Source organism: Arachis duranensis, chromosome 7 (assembly GCF_000817695.3).
Source record: "Arachis duranensis cultivar V14167 chromosome 7, aradu.V14167.gnm2.J7QH, whole genome shotgun sequence".
Classification (NCBI taxonomy): domain Eukaryota; kingdom Viridiplantae; phylum Streptophyta; class Magnoliopsida; order Fabales; family Fabaceae; genus Arachis; species Arachis duranensis.
In genome coordinates, this window is record NC_029778.3 from 11,671,823 (window position 1) to 11,691,513 (window position 19,691).

General features: G+C 30.4%; 1 protein-coding gene across 1 annotated transcript; it reads left to right on the plus strand.

Moving 5' to 3' along the window:
* The first annotated feature begins 10,858 nt into the window (after window positions 1-10,858).
* On the plus strand, window positions 10,859-12,055 carry LOC107457740 (uncharacterized). The gene is made up of 4 exons (XM_016075905.1): window positions 10,859-10,869; window positions 10,971-11,052; window positions 11,406-11,753; window positions 11,813-12,055. The coding sequence occupies exons 1-4, from the start codon at window positions 10,859-10,861 to the stop codon at window positions 12,053-12,055; spliced, it is 684 nt and encodes a 227-aa protein (XP_015931391.1).
* Window positions 12,056-19,691: the final 7,636 nt, after the last annotated feature.

Below are 19,691 nucleotides of genomic sequence, written 5' to 3' on the forward strand. Positions count from 1 at the left end.
TTCAAGCAAAAGTTTGGTAAAGTACACTCTCATTATGATCCTCATCGTTTTGCTAGTTACACTGATTATGAGTTTCATAAAAAAGTTCTTGCAAACTGAACTCTCTGTTCCTCTTATGTTGTTGATCTTGATGCTTTATCTAACAAAGGATTGATTTTAAAACTAATTTTAATGATCTGAAATGGACCAACCTCTTCAGCATTAGGAAGTCTGTCTATCCGAATCTTGTGTGTGAGTTTTATGCTAATCTGCTTTTTTATGAAGGGAAACTTCATTCTTTTGTTAAGAATACTCAGTTTGTTTTGAATGCTATCACTATTGGTGAAGCCCTTGGTTATCAAGACACATGGGTAAGTATGTATATGTCTAGTAAATAGGATAACCAAGTTGGCATCTCTCACCAAGAAGCCCTGGCTCGAATCTGTGAAAATTTCTCTTCCATGGATGTGATTTCCCACACACAATGTCCAAGGTCCTGTTAGGGCTCTATTACATCACATCATCACTCATATTATTATGCCTCAAAGTGGATCATATCAGAGGGTAACAGTTTGTAACACTCTTGTGCTCTATGCTATTTTGAACTCCATCCCTATTTCTTTTGCATATCTTATGATTCGTCACATGTGGGATTGTGTCAAAAGTGATAAAAAGAGTTCTCTTCCCTATTGGATATTTTTAACTTGTCTGTTTGAATATTTTAATATTAATTTGAGCAATGAGCCTGTAGAGAATAAAGTGTCTATTATCAAAGGCGGTGGTGTACCCAAATAGGCTAAAGATAAAGGTTTCAAGGACACTAAGACTTCAGGTTTGTATGAGAGTGAGGATGAAAGTCTCCCATCTCCCGTAGTTGCTGGTACCTCGGATTCCTACAAGTATTAATTCTCTGAAGTTGTTAAGGTTGTCCTTCAAGAATTTGCTTTAATGACCAAGCAAATGGTCAAATCAAGTAAGAAAGCTCGAAAGCTTGCAATGCAAAATGAAAAATCTTGGATGAAATCTCATGATAGGGTTGTTGTGCTTCTAAAGCATCTGGACTCATTTGATGAGGATCTGGCACCTTCCGAAAAAGAGGATTTCAGTTTCTAGGGTACCCCCTAGAATCTAAAGAAGAGAATTCTAATGCCTAGTTTTGCCATCTGCTTCCTTTGAATGTCTCATATTTTGATGCTTCTGAAATTGGAACTTTGATACTTCTCTTTAAACTTTGCTTTATCTTGGATGACTATAATAACTTTAACATGGTACACTCTTTTTGGTATGCATGTTTTACTATTTTGGTTGCATTATTTGCTATTTGTACTTGTAGAATTTCCTCCTTGATGTCAAAAGGGGGAGAAAGGAGGATAAAAATGAATTAAAAACAGAGGTTCATGTTCTATTCTGGCTACAGAGGTTTATGTTCTGTTTTGGCTCTGTTTGAAAATAGAATTTCATACTCTATTTTGAGCCATGTCTTTGTTTAGTTTTTGCTTTGATGAAATATTTTGCTCTGATATGTCTCTTAATTTATACCTGGATATGAGTAAGAACATGGGGCTGATTGGCTCATGAATTTTTATGTTCTGTTTTGGATTTTAATTTGATTTTGGGATTAGTTTTTGATATATATCTTTTGGAACTTTCTGCCCTGTCTTGTTTATCAGGGATAACATGTTTTCCATCTTGTTTGGCTTTGTGAATCATCTGATTATTAAAATTTTATTCTGTTTAAAGGAGCCACAATTCTTGAAAATTTTCAACTTGGGTCACTTATTGCCTGATCAAAGGAACACATGTCTTGTTTGAATATAAGCATTATTTCTATGAATATATTGTTCTAATCAGGTTAACCAAAGTACACATTAAGAAAGAGCTTGGTGATCAAAAGAAAGGGAGAGCATCATCAAAGGGAAGATTCCTCTCTTAATCTCTTTCAATTCATTTTAATAATGTTTGTCATCAAAGGGGAGATTGTTGAGTTTGGAAATTAAATCCAAGTGATGAACAAACATTATTATATTGTTATCAATTGTTTGTTTAATGTATTTGGCTTAATGTGCAGAAAAGCAAATTAATTTTCATATTGGCCCAACAAAAAAATAAGTAAGCCCATCTTAATATCAAATTCAGCCCTTATACCACAGTGATCTAAATCTAGCGGCTAAAGGTTAAGAAAGAAAGAAACCCAAAAAGGCCCAAAGATGAGATCCAAGCCTATTCGGTGAAGTAACATAAGCCTCACTTCAAGTTACTTTAACTCTAATTAATTTTCTTGAAGCTTTCACCGAAAGCCAAAGCTTCTCTCTTCTCTCTCCTCTCTCTTTCACCTCGGTCACGTCATTTAAAGAAGAAGAAAGAAGAAAATGGAAACTTCAGAAATCAGATCATGAAAAAAGACAAAAGGATTGTTGCCAAATCAAAGCAAAGAAGAGGGGCTACAGCCAAGTAGCTAATCTCATTCGGTCAAAGCACATCAAGAAGTATTTTCCCTTATCTGTGCAACATCGAGGAACCAAGAAGAAAGCCACAAGGTCACAAATACGAACAAGCAACAATGGAGAATGTGAAGTCAACTTGGTTCAGAAGCTCATCAACGCTCCAAATTAAAACTTGGAGCCAAAGCAAGGCTTTACGGTCAAGATTGAAAAAAGTTGAAGAAAAAGGATGAGAGAGAAAAGGTGAGTTGCATGCAACCGTTTCAGTTTTTTCTCTCCTCTCTGATGAAGCCGCTGCAAATCTTTGATGATGGAGAAGAAGACAGTGTGAGAGTTGAACGTGATTCAACCTTGGAAGCTTCACTCTTCTATATTAAGGGTGAACGACCAAGGGTTGATGAAGGCAAAGAGAGTAAGTGAAAAGCACAGAGTTCAATTCTCATAGCTACTCAAGCTGATTGAGATCTTCTCTTCATGTTGTTTATTTAGTATTTTCTTTTTCTCAGTTTAATCTGTATGAGTCTCATTGAAAAAGACAAATATGATGAGATTTGTAAGAAAAAGCCAATGAGAGGTAAAAGGCAGTGAGTTAAATTGTGAGAAAAAATCATAAGATGTCTCAGAGTTTCTTTGTACATCTTTCTATTTTGTTTCTTGATCATGTGGGAATTTCCTTGTAAGTTGGGTTAGCACTTTGCGGTTGAAATATAGATTGAGGTCTAGTCAAATTCAGATTGAGTTAGAATCTGGATTTGTCCCAGATAGAATTGGGTAGATCTTAGGGAAGAATTGGTGATTGTAATCTGATTAAAGATAGTGAAATTCCATCACAGTTGTGATGGAGACTGGATGTAGGCTACATCGCACTAAGTAGCTGAACCAGGATACATCTGAGTGTTATTTTTTCTTCTCTACTTCACTTTTGTTTCTGTTACTCAAGAGACAAAATAAAAATATTTCTCAACTTGTCACGAGACAAAAGTAAAAATATCTCATAAATTTCTTTGAAAAAACAAAAGCAATATTCAGTAGAAAAAGAAGTTAAGATTCAACATCCATTCTCTTAACCACTGATAACCATCATCATTTTAGCATCTTTTAAAAGAGAAGAATGAAATTTTCTCAAAAAATAAATAAATAATTATATCTTTAATATATAGATCAAAATAAAATTATTATGTCAGTGAAAATTTATTACATGCGCTAATATATCTTTTTCATCCTATATATAATTTTTAAAATTTTACATTATATTTTTTTGTAAAAAAATGATCCAACATGTTTTAAATAGATATAAATGAATTTGACACTTTCCTTATTTAAAAAAAAAAAACAAAAATCTCATTTAATATTGTTGGTCACTTTATTCAAAGGCCAAGAGATACATAAAAATAAAATTATAATAAATATAAGGATAATATAATATGATATAAAATATTCTAAAATGGAGGGACTAACTTAGTTGAGAATACATGTACAAGATATATTCTAAGTTTTTAGTCATCTTGAAACAAACTAGGATTTTTTTAATCATGGAAATAAGGAAGGAAGCTAATATGATTACATCAACTTTATCTGCATATATAATCAATGCTTAAACAGATCAGATGTGTAATGTGTTGCGGTTAACTAGAATCCATTATTTTAGTTTAATAATGTTAAATATATAGGTTTGAAAAACTAAGGTCACATGATGAAATAATAAGTGAAAAAGAAAAAAAAGGATCAAATATTTATAAAAAAAAAAAGAGGGTGTTGGGGAATTTTTATTTATGGTGAACATCAAATGCGGATTCCCTTCGTTTTCTCAGATTCCTTTTGGATAAATAGGGATAAGAAGGACATGTAAGGGAGAATTTTAGGGCAGCTATGCATCTTTCAAAGCAAAATATGAACACTTCTCTTTTCGGGTTTTTTTTTTTTTAAAAAGAGCTATATATCCAATAGATAAATTAAAGGTTGCTAAAAAAATTAATAAGTAATAAACAATAAATTCTTTTCATTAGCAACTTCAACCATAGTTATCAGAACCGAATCAGTGATCGAACCGATTAAATTATTAGGTCATTAATTCAATCGATAAATTATTGGTCGAACCGATTAATCCAATATAATTAAATAATTATATAAAATTTAATTATTTTTTATTATAAATATTTATTTTATTTTTACAAAAATAATTATTATTTTCAAATTTTAATATTTTATTAATTAGTTTATACTTATTTTATTATTATATTATTATAGGTGAAAACTCATACACAGTTATTTTCATGTAAAGTTGATATTTAAAAATCGTTAGATGATTTGACAAGTTTGACTAAATATCATCTAAGGATTTTCAACTATCAACTTTATATGAAGACAACTATATATATGTGAGTCTTTACCTATTATTATATACTACAAGTATTTATTGAAAAAATAAATTGAAATTAATAAAATTCTTTGTTTATCTTTTTAATTTGTATATATTTAATAAAATTTATAGTTAAATAAAATATAATTAATTTAAAAATGAGTGACTTTAAAATTAAAATAAATTGAATATAAATAAAATAAAAAATTGATATATGTATTATAATATGTATACATATTAGTAAGAAGTGTGCTAGTTGGGTACTACAACCATTCTCTGAAGGAGTTCCAACCTTATGTTAGCCATTTTAAAAAGTTTTCTAAAAATTCAAAAGCTTGATACTTGGTAGCACTGGAGAGTATATAGAGTATGGTATTCTTCTACAATGCTAGTGCGTCCTAGACTCTCCTTCAGATTCAAACGGTTCGGTTTAGTCCAATTTTTACTAAATTTGACCTATTTTCACCGATTCATATCAAATTTGATTGGTTTTATATTTTAAACGGTCTAAAATTTAGACTGAACTGATATTAAATTCGATTTACTAATTTTTCGATTGGATTCATTAATCGATCCAATTTTAAATATAGCTAAACAAAATATGAAAACAAAATATAGCTAAACACTAAATTTTTATTTTTTTCATTTTTTCTCTTTTATTTTTCAAGTAATGATGAGAAGTAGTCGTGGATCTTAAATTGATTAACACTGAAATCCTTCTTGACGGTAGTATATACGTATACGCAGCCGAAAAAGGAAAGGTATATACGTATAAGTATATTTATTAATTGACACTCCGAAATTAACACAAAGTTTTAATTGACTAGTAATTTTTTTTATTGAAAATAGAAAAATTCGAGTTCATAATTTTTTAGATAAGTATAAAAAGATTGTATTATTTGAATTATAATTCATTAACAACTAGCTAATAACTAGTAATATTTAGTTTGAATAAAATTATATAATTTCATGTGATAATAAATCAATGTAATTTAGATGCATAATGGGAAAGATTATTTTCAAGTGTTCTTTTTAAAACCCGAATCTCAATGGATCCGTGCGTTGGTACAGTGGTGGCTCTACTCTATCTTTATTATTTTAAGAATTCATTTTTAGTTTAAATTATATAAATTATATAATTTCATCAACCCCATTTTTATTACCTTAATTTTTATATATAAATTTAATTTTAATACAGTGTTTATATAAAATAGTTTATACATATATTTAATGATATAATGTGACGTTAATAAAAAAGTTACATTAACAATGTACATAATTGTTCAAATGGATAGATATAATTAGATTATTATATAAAATATTTTACACAAAATTAAATTTTTTATATATTTACTAATTGCATTATTTTAAAAAGGATAATACAAAACTTCTTATTCAAGATTGAGATATTTTGGCCATGCACCAATATATGGGGTTGTCTTGGTTTGTCAACTCTTACTCTATCAGCAATAATCCGATGACGTGGCAAGCTGATGTTTTTTATTTTAAACAAATTTATAAATATCGATAAATTTTTATTTTTTTAAATTAAAAAAATAAATTAAAAATTATATTTATTTAATTAATAATTAGTTAATATATTTTTTTTAATTTTCCCCCTTTATACTAGTAACTCATCCCTTAATCTTTGTTTATTTATTATTTTATTGGTTAATATTAATTAAAAAATTAATTTTTTAACAAAATGGGTATGTAAATTTATGTGTAATAATTATATTCTTAGTGTCGACTTCAAACAACTTGTACAAAGAAGAATTTTTTTACATATCTTTCATTAGCCCTACTAATAAAGTCTAGAATCTAATGGCAATTTGCAGTGTCATTTTCGAGATGTATAACCTTTAAGATAATAATTTTGATTTGGCCCACAAATAATTTGGGTCTCTTGTATTCCTTCAAAGGACAGATTATTAACATTTCTCTATTTCCCTGACTAAGAAAAAATCTGGTCAAGCTATGAATACATGTTAATTCCACAGGTAGGAATATGGACTTATGTCAAATACTCAATATTATTGACTAATTAAATCTATGATAGTATTCTTAGCTATGGACTATATGGATGGTTCAAATTTTGGCATACATCTAAATGTAAACTATAGGTGTGTACACCTTGCAAAATCTAATCTAGACCTTTTAGGCAGAATAAAATGTGAAGAATGCATGGTAAGTGGACTTCAACTTTGATTTATGTGCTAAAACACTTTTTCTTATTCTCACAATATTCTCTATCACTTATTCAGTTATACTGTGTTTGTTTTGTTTGTTAGTACGTATAGACACCAATACTAAAGATTTACATACAATAATTAGTCTTTAATTTATTAACATATTTGAAGATTAAAAAAAATAGGGAAACAAAAAAAATAGGCACATAAGTTAATATCAAATTTATTGACGGATAAAGTCAACAATAAATTCATTTAGTAAAAACGCTGCGTTTTAGTGACTCGCAATAATTTATTGTCGAATTTTTTTACTATAATTTTGCCCTAAATTCAAAGTATAAACGTTTTTTCCTTTTATTTTGAATTTGTCTCTCTCTCTACTCTTTCTTCTCCCACTCTCTTTCTAACCCTATTCCTCCCTGCTGCTCTGTCAGCTCCGCCGCCGCCTCCTCAATCCGTCTCTCTCCCCTTTCTTCTTTCACTCTCTCTCTCTAACCCTTTTCTTCTCTGTCGCTCCATCACCCCTCTCTCTCTCTGACTGCCATCCAGTTTTGCCAGCCGCCACCAACTACGTCGGTCACCACTAATATTTTTCTGTTCATCTCTGTGTCCGCATTCTTCAGTAAATAAATTTTTATTTTTGTTTTCGTTAAATTTAGGATTAATTTAGGTTTAGTTGTTAATTAGTATTATGATTTAGTTAGAAATAATTTTTTTGTTTAGTGAATTTATGTGGTTAAGATAGGATTATATTAGGTTATTAGACTTTTGTGAATTCTAATGCTGTAATGATGTGATATTATTGTTGTGCTGTTGATTTTGAATTGGAATTGAATTTAGTAAATTGATGATGTTCAAGGTTAAATTCATATAGTTCAAGTTATTCTGTTTTAAATAGATATATTGCTAAATGTTTGTGAAGTTGGTTAAACTTACTTTTATATAGGTTAATTTTTGGTTAAATTAATTTTATCTGTATAATTAAATAATTAATTTTCTATCATTCTAGTAATTCTTTATTTTATGTATAGTCAGTGTAATTAATTATATTATATTATTTGTTATAATATATATGATATTTTATTGTGTTCAGGTATTGTTGTTATTGTTGTTGAGTTAGAATTGATTTTGGGTATATAATCATGATGACAAATATTTATTGGATTAAAAGCCCAAATATGGTTTAATATGTGTGTTAGTGGTGCAGGCCCAATACTTTATCTCTCAACCCAATTCAAAAAGACATTTTAACAAACACTTGAAATGCATAAAAATAAAACATGACAAATTATAAGAATTAATAAAAACTATATCTAACCAAATTCAAGAAAGTAATAACAACCGTTCAAATAAATAACAATAAACATGAGAAATATCTATTGCATTAAATAAAAATAAAATTAACAATTGTTCATAAACTAAAATTAGCAAAATTGAGAAGCTAACAAGTAAAACTAAGCAAATTAAGATACTAGAACAAAGAATTGTAAATAAAACTACACTAAAACAAGAATTGACCTAGAACATGATTTTATCCTACTACTATACTACTTCTTACACTACTTGTTTGATCTCCCTTGCATTCTTTCCTCAAATGCTTCATAAATGAGTTGAATTGGGCCAAAACTAGGTCTGAAATCTCGAGCCTCGTGTTTACTTAAATAAATCATGTGTTGAATTGGGCCAAATGCATCTGCCATGCGTACTCACAAATCTAAGGAGATGCGTATGCAACCATGAAAATTTTTAAGCCATCCTTGCCTTCTAAACTTTAAATCACTAAAAAAAAAACACATCAAGACATCAAATGAGATAAAAGTAAATTAAATTTAACAATTTTAAAACATAAAAAATATGTTTTTCACAATTAGACATAATTAAAAAAAAATTCACAAAAACATACAATTTGAACGAATAAATACAAAATAAATTAATAAATTTCATTCTTTTTAATCCAAAATTCATCATAAAATAGGATTTTATCAATAACCCTTATGATTATTGTCATATCCCAGAACATGCACAGGTGAGATTTATAATCAAATTTCTGCTTATTGTATAGTTTTAATATAGGATAACACAGAGACAACCAAATACTTTCAAAAATATATAAATTAGTTGCTTAGCAAATAGTTTTTCATAAGGTGATAAATTGTGCAATACAGAAGTTGGTAAATGATTAATGAGATAAACTGCATCTTGAAAAGCATCATCTCAGAACTGAAATGGCAAGGCAACAAAGGCAAGGAGAGAAAGACCTACCTCAGTGAGGTGTCTATACTTCCGTTCCACCATGCCTTGCTGCTGATGAGTATAGGGACATGCCATGCGATGGAAAATACCGTTATCAGCAAGAAAGAATTTGAAAGCAGTGGATAAGAACTCAGTACCATGATCAGACTGTAAAGCTTTCAATTTAAAACTAGTTTGAATTTCAAAAAATGACTTATACTGTTTGAAAGCTGCAAGATCTTCAGATTTGTTAGTGAGAAGAGAAATGGATGTTATCTAGAGTAAGCATCCACAAAACTTATATAATATCTAGCCATTTCTAGAAATTATGGGTGCCAGACCCCAAATATCAACATAAACTAATTGAAGAGGATGTGCATATGTAGTATTTGAATCTGAAAATGGTAATTGATGAAGCTTAGCCATAGAGCAAAATTCACAGATATGCAAAGCATTAAATGATTGAGAATAAGGAATATGTGATTTATTAAGAACTTGCATTACAACTTTATTGGAGGGATGGCCAAGCCTTTTGTGCCATATATCTACAGAAGATTTAATATGTGTAGTGGCAAACAATGCTGCCTTAGTATTTACATTCACAGTAGGTAAAGGAACATATTTTGGTACACTCAAACTAGAAAACACATAGATGCTATTTCTAGTTATGCCCTGAAGTAAGAGAGTCTTGGAGGCCTGATCACAAACATAGCAATTGTGAGGCCAAAACTCAAAATATACAGAATTATCAGTTGCGAATTGAGATACACTAAGCAGATTTTGATTGTTGAATCTGCCTCCTCGCATATTTCTACCACCTCTGCCTCTTCTTGGATTGAATCCTCTCTGAAAGTTTTGTCTATATGACATTGCTGTTTGTGTGAGATTTGCTAGTGGAATTGATGGATTTTGTTTCTTGTAGCGATTCAACATATCTTCAAAGGCTACTAAGAAAGATTCTGCCTTAACAACAGAGATGTGACCCATTTTGGACATAACCAAGCCAATGTAGACTTGATACTCTTTTTGGAAGACCATCAAGAATGGTTTGTATATGATCGTTGTCCGAAAATGATGACTCAATAGCATCCAAAGAATCAACAAGTTGTCTGATTCTTGCAAGATAATATTTTGTAGTAGAGGTAAATCTAATGGATCTTAATTGAGATTTCAGGCTTTGTTCTCGAGCACTTGATGAAGCTGCAAAAAAATCTTCAATCTTTTCACACATTTTGTAAAAAAAATTGCATTTAACTACCTTATGCTCGAAGCTGGTATTGATAGAAGCCAGAAGCCAGGTCATGAGTGATTTATCTTGAAGTTTTCATTCCTTATATGCTTGGTTTCTATTTGTGTTGCTTTTGTAGAATCTGTTGCACCTGCAAATTGAGTTGGAATATTGTCTTTCTTGAAATGATTCTCCAGACTATGGCTTTCTACTGTGATTATTTCTGTTTGTTTCATGCGATAAAATTGTTTTCATCAAGTTTGTCAGTGATGACAAGAAGAAAGTATTTGGAGGAAGTGGAAGCATTTGATAGGATCATTGCCATGGTGATGAACTGGTAGGCGATACCATGGCTAGAAAGCTCTGAACCGAAATGCAGAGAAGCATAATAGAGCATTTAGAGAGAAGTAATCTTGTATATTTAATATTCATGAGTTTCAAGTAGTTCCAAACTAATATAACAGCTTAATAGATTGACATAATTAACTACTAGCTATCTTTAGTAAGTTTTTGTTCTTGATCTCATATTGTATCCTTTACAGAAACAATGGCTTGCTTCCATACTTGCAAGACAATGTAGGTGTTCCTGATGCGCTGGTTCTCGAATGCAGAGAAGGATTTACGGTAACTATAATTAAGGTTATATATTAAATAGTATTTTATCTTGTTAATTAGGTACTTTTTAAGTACTCCTGAAGTATTCTGGTCTATATAAATAATTAGATAGAATATATTTAGTAGGGTTAGGATATATGAATAATAGTAATGACAAAGGTAATAAAGTTTTTTATCTCTCAACTGGCCTAGCGAGGGAGGTAGGGAATGGGAGGAGCACCCTGTTTTGGGAAGATAACTGGCTGCAAGGTGAGCCCCTAAAACGAACTTTTCCAAGACTATTTTCTATTTCAAACCAACAAGGGTCTATGATAGGGGATTGTGGTTTTTGGGATGGACTCGAGTGGATATGGAATTTTCAGTGGAGAAGGGAGTTGTTCCAATGGGAGTTGGAGCTTGTCAACCAGCTTCATGAGAGGTTAAGGACGGTGACATTGGCAGATGGGCAAGAGGATTATATAGTTTGGAAGTTTGATTGTAAAGGGATATTCTCTACCAACTCTGTCGTGAAGGTCCTACAATCGGAGACTCTGTCAGCGGAGGTAACGAGCTACAGTTTTACAAGTGCCGTCTGGAGAGGAGTGGTACCTCCGAGAATTGAGCTTTTTGGATGGTTTGTGCTTGTTGGTAGAGTTAATACCAAGGAGAGGTTGACCCGGCTAGGCGTTATTTTGCCAACTGATAATATCTGTGTTCTTTGCAAGAAGGAGGTAGAATCGGTCAAGCATTTATTTCTTCTCTGTGACCTTACATGGCAGGTGTGGTGCAGTTGGTTGAGGATTGGGTTATTCCTGGTACCGTTAGAGAACTGTTTGAGAGTTGGACTAGTTGGCATAAGCGAAAACAAGAACAGAAGAGGAGGCTGACTGGGTTCTTCGCAGTGATCTGGAATATTTGGGTGGAACGAAATGCTAGGATCTTTAATGATAAGGAAACAGGTGTTGACTTCGTAATAAGGAGAACAATCCAGAGTTACAATGAATGGTCTGCTAGTGCTTCTGCGGGTTGTTGATGGCATTGTCGATTTAGACTCATATGTTATATTTTCCATGTAATTTTTATTGTTTAACTTGTTTGCTCCACTTTACAGTGTTGAGCTTCCTCTGTTTCAAAAAAAAAATCTCTCAACTGTCTTTTTCTCTCTTTTCAGAGCCTCTCTCTTATATCGGAGTGAACTTCAGACACTATTTTGACACTTAATTTCATTACAATCTTATTCTTTCAATATTTATATAAATTATTATTTTTCTACAATTAAAAAAAAATCTTTAAAATTATCCTATTATGAACTAAAACCACGCGAAGCCTAAGCCATGGGTTAATCCAACTATTTATGTTTATAAGATCTTATTCTAAGTTGGATTGAATTTTACTCAACTTTTATTAAGATAACATGTAAGATATTTTTGTGATGCGTTACATTTTACTTGAATGTTTTCTTTTAACTTGAATTATTATTTTAACTATAGCAAGGCCATTTTATAATTAAATTATTATTTAAAATATGTAATTATATAATTTTTTAAAATATTAAAAATTAAATTTATTTTTATTTTTTTAAATCATTGTTATCAAAAAGAATATTTCTCCTATTAATTGAAATACATTTTTACTCTTTCATTCTTTTTTTATCACGTAGTTTCAGTCCTTTAAAATATCATGAAGTATGAGAAAAGTATCAAGACGCTATTTAAAAGCATCATGCATAGAATTGACTAACCATAAAAGTTTGATAGAAGGCGGGGACGAAATGTTTTTTTCTAGGCTATAGATTGGAACTGACGCAAATTGATTTTGCCTCTCAAGCATCAAATGGCGCCGTTTCCTCCGTCATCGCTAGTTACTCGCTACTCTTCATCATCTTTTTGGATGATACCACTGTTAACAATGATATCTAAAATTTTTTTACAATGGAGTATTTTTCAATTTCATGTGAATATGATAACAGTGAGTTCATAGATAATGGAAAAGAGACTTAAAGGTTTTTTTTAATTGTATTCAATATAAAAGAATATTTGCAAGGATATTCGATATAATTCTCTAATTTTCAAGAGTACTTTATTTATTTTAGGCATGTATTTTATATGGATTTTGATAGATAGATAATGATTTTTGTAAATAATGTAAATAATAAATTTTAGAATTGACCCAACAAAGTAAAAAAATACTCCACCCCTCAAATTACCTCATAAATAATATTAGGATAATCATCTGCACATTGTTAAGTAAATCGAATCAAAAGAAATAACCATCTAATTAAAAATAATGAATATAATCATCTGCATACCTATTGAAATGAACATCCGACATATCCATTGTTTATATTGTCTAGTATTCTCATTGTCTACCTATATTTTTCCATGTTAAATTTATCTCTTAAATATCTATACAATTTATTTTTGTATTTAGAAATTTTATTAAATATTTTTATTTAAAATATTATTTTCACATTATTTTTTAAGCTATTATATTAGTCTTTTCTTTAAGATAATACAAAAAATAATTTCTCATAAAAATAATTTGTTTAATCACTAATTAATTAATAAAGTACCAATAAATTAAAATTTAAAAGAATAAAAATAGTAAAAAAAATATTTGTAAAAAGGGTTGGCTTTTATAGTTTCAAACTTGTATTGTTAATTTTTTAAATAATTTATTTATGATAAAAAAATATGTTTAGAGTACAAATTTTACTATTATATTTATATGTTCCTAACCTTTAAGGGATAAGTATTGTTTTGGTCCCTCATGTTGAGGGTTGGAATCGAACCTGTCCCTGATGTATCTTTTGATTTAAAATCATCCTTAACATGTTTTTTTGTATTAAAATCGTCCTTTATATAAAAAAATTTAATTTTAATCCAAAAATACCCCTATTTTATTAAAACGGGGCTGCGACTGAAGAAAAGAGGGGAAAGAGAGAGGGAGCGCCGGTGGATGGGAGGACCGTTCATGCATGCTTCTGCCGCCGTGGAGTGCGTCACCGGAAAGAAGAGCACGACGCAGGAGGGCGGCGCGCGAAGGAGAGAGAGAGGGATCCGAGGCTGAGCTGGTCCGCGCATGCTCCGTTGCCGGTCCGCGAGTGATGGGTGGTCGAGGAGAGAGAGGGATCCGAGGGTGGAGTGCATCGCCGGTCCTCAGACGCTCCGTCGCCGCCGCTGGGGATGGGTGGCCAAGCGCCGGTGGTTTTGCATCTGCTTTTTATGCTTCTTTTTCTGCTGCATCTGCTTCTTCTGCTTCTTCTTCTGCTGCATCAGCTTCTGCAGCTTCGGCTTCTGCATCAGCATCTTCTTCTTCTGCATCTGCTTCTGCTTGAGTTTCTATTTCTGATTCTATGACTACCTCTGCTTCTGATTTTGATTTGTTATTCTCTGCTTCTGCATTTATGACTGCCTCTGCTTCTGATTTTGATTTGTTGTTTTTTGATTTGGTTGTTGAATTTGTTGAATTTGGGTTGATTTGTTGAATTTTTTATTTCTGGATTTGTTGAATTGATTTTTGGATTTGTTGAATTTGTGAAATACACTGTGGTTCTTGCAGGAGAATTGGTTACCTTCTGCACTATGAGACCTTTGTTTTTGTGTGGGTTTTGATTTGAATGGATTTTTGGTGTGTTAACTGGGTTTGCTTTCAGTGTACTGCAAGTGTAACTGTTAGGTGTTTGTGGAATTAGGGATTTCAAGTGGAATTAGGTGTTTGTGTAACTGGGTTTGCTTTTGAAGATGATTGAAGATCATGATGCTCGTGGTAGTGAAAGGAGAAGAGAAAGGTTGAAGAAAATGTGCTGGTGGTAGTGGAGGAAATTTTTGTCCAGAAAAAATTAAAAGGACGATTTTAATACGAAAAACACGTTAAGGATTATTTTAAATCAAAAGATACATCAGGGACGGGTTCAATTCCGATCCTCAACATAAGAGACCAAAACAATACTTATCCCTATATTTTTAAGTACTCTGAATTGATTTATTTTATTACATTATATTTTATATATAAATATGTGTTCCATAATGTAATTAAATACAGATATATTTTTTAACGAAAAAATTAATAACCAAACTAACCATTAATTATGTTGTTAAAGGTGATTGACAGCGGAAAGATGGATTGAGTTATAGGATAGGAGATAGCGATGACGTCGTCGTACGGCAATACTGGGAAGGACGGCTAAGCTCCAGACGGGAATTCGACGACGTAGCGGATGATACACCAAAGAAAGAGAGATTGCGTGAGAGGACAGTAAATGACAACGACGTTGGTATTTCTTGTCACGACAGGGGACAGTGATATTTAGAAAAACTGAAGCTACATCATAAAAAAATGAAAGAGTGAAAATGTACTTCAAATAACGAGGAAGGAGTTTTGATATTTTAAGAAATTATACAATTATTTATTTTAAATAATACATTATAGAGAGTAACTACTTGGATTAGTTCAGATAAAACAAACCCTTTTATTTATTTAATTTTTTCAAAGAAAATCTTTTAACACAATTAAAAGAAAGAAAAAAATCAGAACGCACATAAAAAATACAAAGATATTCACTAACAATGGACCAGGGATAGGCAGATAGCAAACAAAACGAATTAGTGTTTATGCAAAAAGAATCACTTCCACGTTAGATTCTTACTTTTTTTTATAATAATGTTCTATATTTATGCAAAAACTCTAATCAAGTCATTCAAACATTTTTTTTAACGTGCCTTCTCCCTTCGCCCCTTAAGTTGTTTGTGATACACGCACTTTTATATTAACGTAAATTTTTTCTGCTCAACATAAAGTTTTCGTAGTTCTTCTTTACTCTCGTTTTTTTACTGATCTGCATTGTATTTATCTTCAACGTAATAAGTTTCGTCGTTCTTCTTTGCTTGTGTCCTTCTTCTTCGTTTTCTTCTTCGATCTGCAATTACATTTATCTTCTTCCTATTGTTCTTCATTTTCATTTTTGATCTGAATCGAAACAATGAATGATTCAACTTTGAATGAGAGCGATTTGGATTATTCTTCTGAATCGAATCAAGTGGACAAGGTTTGAATTATTCAATTTTGAATTGAATTGAATTGAATGCAATTGCTAAATTCTAGACGCAGGTGTTCTGATTTGGATTGAACTGAATTGAATTGAATGGAATGCAATCTCTGAATTCTAGATGCAGGTCTTTCGAATTTGATTATATATATACAATGTTTGGTTCATTTAGTATTTTGCATTGGTTTCGTTAAGAGAGTATTACTCGGTTCATTATGCAAGCAGTTGTTCGAATTTGAATTTATATCATGGATAATGTTCTGTTCATTTAGTACTATGGTTTCACTTTAATAATATGTTCGGTTATTATGCATATATTTGTTCGCATTTGAATTTATATAATGGACAATGTTTTATTCATTTAGTACTATACAATGGTTTCTCTTTAATGATATGTTTGGTTCATTCTGCAAACTGTGTGTTGTGGATGAACAATTTGTCCCAAAAGTCGGGATGACTTCAAGACACTAATAAAAGCTGGAAAGTTCTACAAAAATTATTCCAAACTTGCTGGTTTTTCTACCAAAATAAGAAACACGACTCAGAAGGGAGACGAGATTAAAAATCAACAAACCGTATGTAGTAGAGAGGGGCTCTTGATGTTTAAGTGTTTCTGAAACTGAATACTGATATAAACATTTTTTTAAATTAGCTTTCTGCAATAGTACTGTATACACTTTTTTCAGTTCATCTAGTGTATTAATTTCGGTTCATCTGTGTTTTTGGGGCTCTTGATGTTTAATAAATACCCTGAATCCATTCACTGTGAACGTAGAACATAACAGTAGCCCAGACAGTTCCAACAGATATATACATTAACATTATATTTTCAATTAACATTCGCGTATATACATTAACGTTAGATTTTCATTAACATTTACATTAATATTCACATATATACATTAAAGAAAAAGTGTTTGCTTTTTTAAACAAGTTAAACAAATTAGTGTTAATTACAACGAGTCAAAGAAACTACAACCTATTTACTATCTATATCGCCAAATGTGAATTTACAAAAAGGGCTTGAGATGATAGCAGATGGCTTGGGGAGTTTTATGGCTTTAGATGCCTGAATCACTTGGTCTCTTATTTTATTAATTTTGTTCGTTGATCGTTGATTCTGATATACTCTGCTTCAACTCCCTCTCCTTCCTCCATCAAGAGTTCTGTCCCAGCATAAACCCTCATATGGGATATTATTAATACTTAAAAATGATACAAAAAGTAAAATCAGGCACAAGAAGTGATTGAATAAAACGTGATAAACATTCAATCAGTAAGAAAAATATTTTCTGCATGCAAATAAACTCAAGTGAACACTTAACAATCAAGTGAATATAAATCACCAACTCCAATGAACCGAACTCCATTCATGTTTGAATAAAACGTGATAAATATTCAATCAGCAAGAAAAAAATATTCTGCGTGCAAAAGAACTCAACTGAACACTTAACAATCAAGTGAATCTAAATCACTAACTCCAATGAACTGAACTCCTTTTATGTTTGAATAAAACGTGATAAACATTTAATCAGCAAGAAAAATATTTCTGCATGCAAAAGAACTCAACTGAACACTTAACAATCAAGTGAATGTAAATCACCAACTCCAATAAACTGAACTCCATTCATGTTTGAATAAAACGTGATAAACATTCAATCAGCAAAAAAAATATTTCTGCATGCAAAAAAACTCAACTGAACACTCAACAATCAAGTGAATCTAAATCACCAACTCCAATGAATAGAACTCCTTTCATGTTTGAATAAAACGTGATAAACATATTTCCATTTGTAAATCACCAACTCTAAAATATTTCTATACGCAAATGAATTCAAGTGATCACTTAACAATCAAGTGAATGTAAATCACCAACTACAATGAACCGAGTTATATATCACAGAAAGTAAACAACAACACATTTCCATTCGTATGCCCTAGTTATGGAGGAAAAAAATGGAATTAAAATAAGTCAATCTATTAAACACGTCAACTCAATCCACTAAACTTTAAATTAAACTAGGAGAAACGCGAGTTTTGCGCGAAATTAAATGAACATAATAACAATAATTTTTCTCATACCTTCTGGAGTCTCCATTCTTGTTTTTGTTTGTTTTTTCTTCTTTCTTTCGAAAGCTTGACGCTATTCTAGAGTAGCGGCAGTTTTTGCAGAGAACACGAACAAGGTTTGAGAGATTTTGAGAGAGATTTGAAATTTTCCAGTAGTAATTTTGACAATAAAAAATAAACGTTGTTTCATATTCAAGCGTGAACGATAACATTGAGGTGGAGGGTTCCGCACGTGTATACACGTTTTATTTAATGAGATCGAATTTTTTTTTATTTTGGTCTGCTTAGATAAACTTAAATAAAAAATTACTTAAATGTGTAGTCTAACTGTTTTTTTTAATCTAATATTAGTAGTCTTATTCAACAAAATTAGATTCTCAAAGAGCATATTATTCAAGTTAAGTTGGTCTTTCAAATTGCACTCCAATTTTAAATGATTCTTAAAATTAATAATTATTTAAATTTGTTCACAAAATTATACTCTGAGTTGGACTGATTTCTTCAATGTTGACACTGTAACGCCTAATTAACGTAACAAAATATTTTTTGTTTTTTTAAACAATATTCGATCAATTTAAAAGAATATTTCATCTATCATTTTATTATTAAAAAATATAAAAAGAGTACTTCATTAAAACAAACACTAGTTAAGTCGTTGGATATTTAATATCCCGTGCTTGGTTTAATATATATATTCATTGAAACAAACACTAGCTAAATATATATATTTATTCACGGTGACACATATTTATATAAATATTAAGAGGATAAAATTATAGTACATTTAATTTTAGAATAATCTGATAATATTAATATTCAACTAATTTATTTAAGTAAATTATTCCTTAATCGATCTATAATAGATGAATTTTAAACTCAACAATTAATTTTGTATGTTACTATATAATTAATAATATAGATTAAAAGTGGCAGTATTTAAATATCGATAATGTTATTTTAAATTTTGAATGAAGATTATATTTCACGATATAAAAAATGCATATAAGTATGTTTCAATAATATAATATATTAATTAACTTTCTTACAAAATATGAGATACATATATGAAACATGTTGATAATTTTGTTTAAAAATCATCTGTCGTGCATTTATAACACCAAGGTAGAGAGGGCTAGCTGTTGATTAAGGAGCATAATTATAGGGGTAAACAGAACATGAACGAAGATACTTGCCTCTACTATTGAACAAAAAGTAAAATGGGCATTTACAATAGTGTCACCCACCAATAAAATAAATGTTTAATTACTCTATTATTTTTTATAATTTTACGAAATTTTTAATTAAGTCTTTATATATATATATTTTTTTTAATTAAATTCTTGCACTAAATTTTTTTTAATTAGGTCTCTATATTTTTTTCTTTTATTTAGACATTTGCACCAATTTTTTTTGTTTTAATTAAATCTCTATACAATTAAATTAATTACTGTCAAGAAGAACTTAATTAAAAAAAATTTGGTACAGAGACTAAATCAAAAGAAATAGAGACCTAATTAAAAATTTTGTAAAACTATAAAAACCAACAGAATAA

Bases quoted from the DNA above. Each gene is read 5' to 3' on its own strand.
- LOC107457740 (XM_016075905.1), top strand. The intron at 11,053-11,405 runs GTAACTATAATT...TGGAATTTTCAG, and splicing joins AATGCAGAGAAGGATTTACG to TGGAGAAGGGAGTTGTTCCA. The intron at 11,754-11,812 runs GTAGAATCGGTC...GGTGTGGTGCAG, and splicing joins GTGTTCTTTGCAAGAAGGAG to TTGGTTGAGGATTGGGTTAT.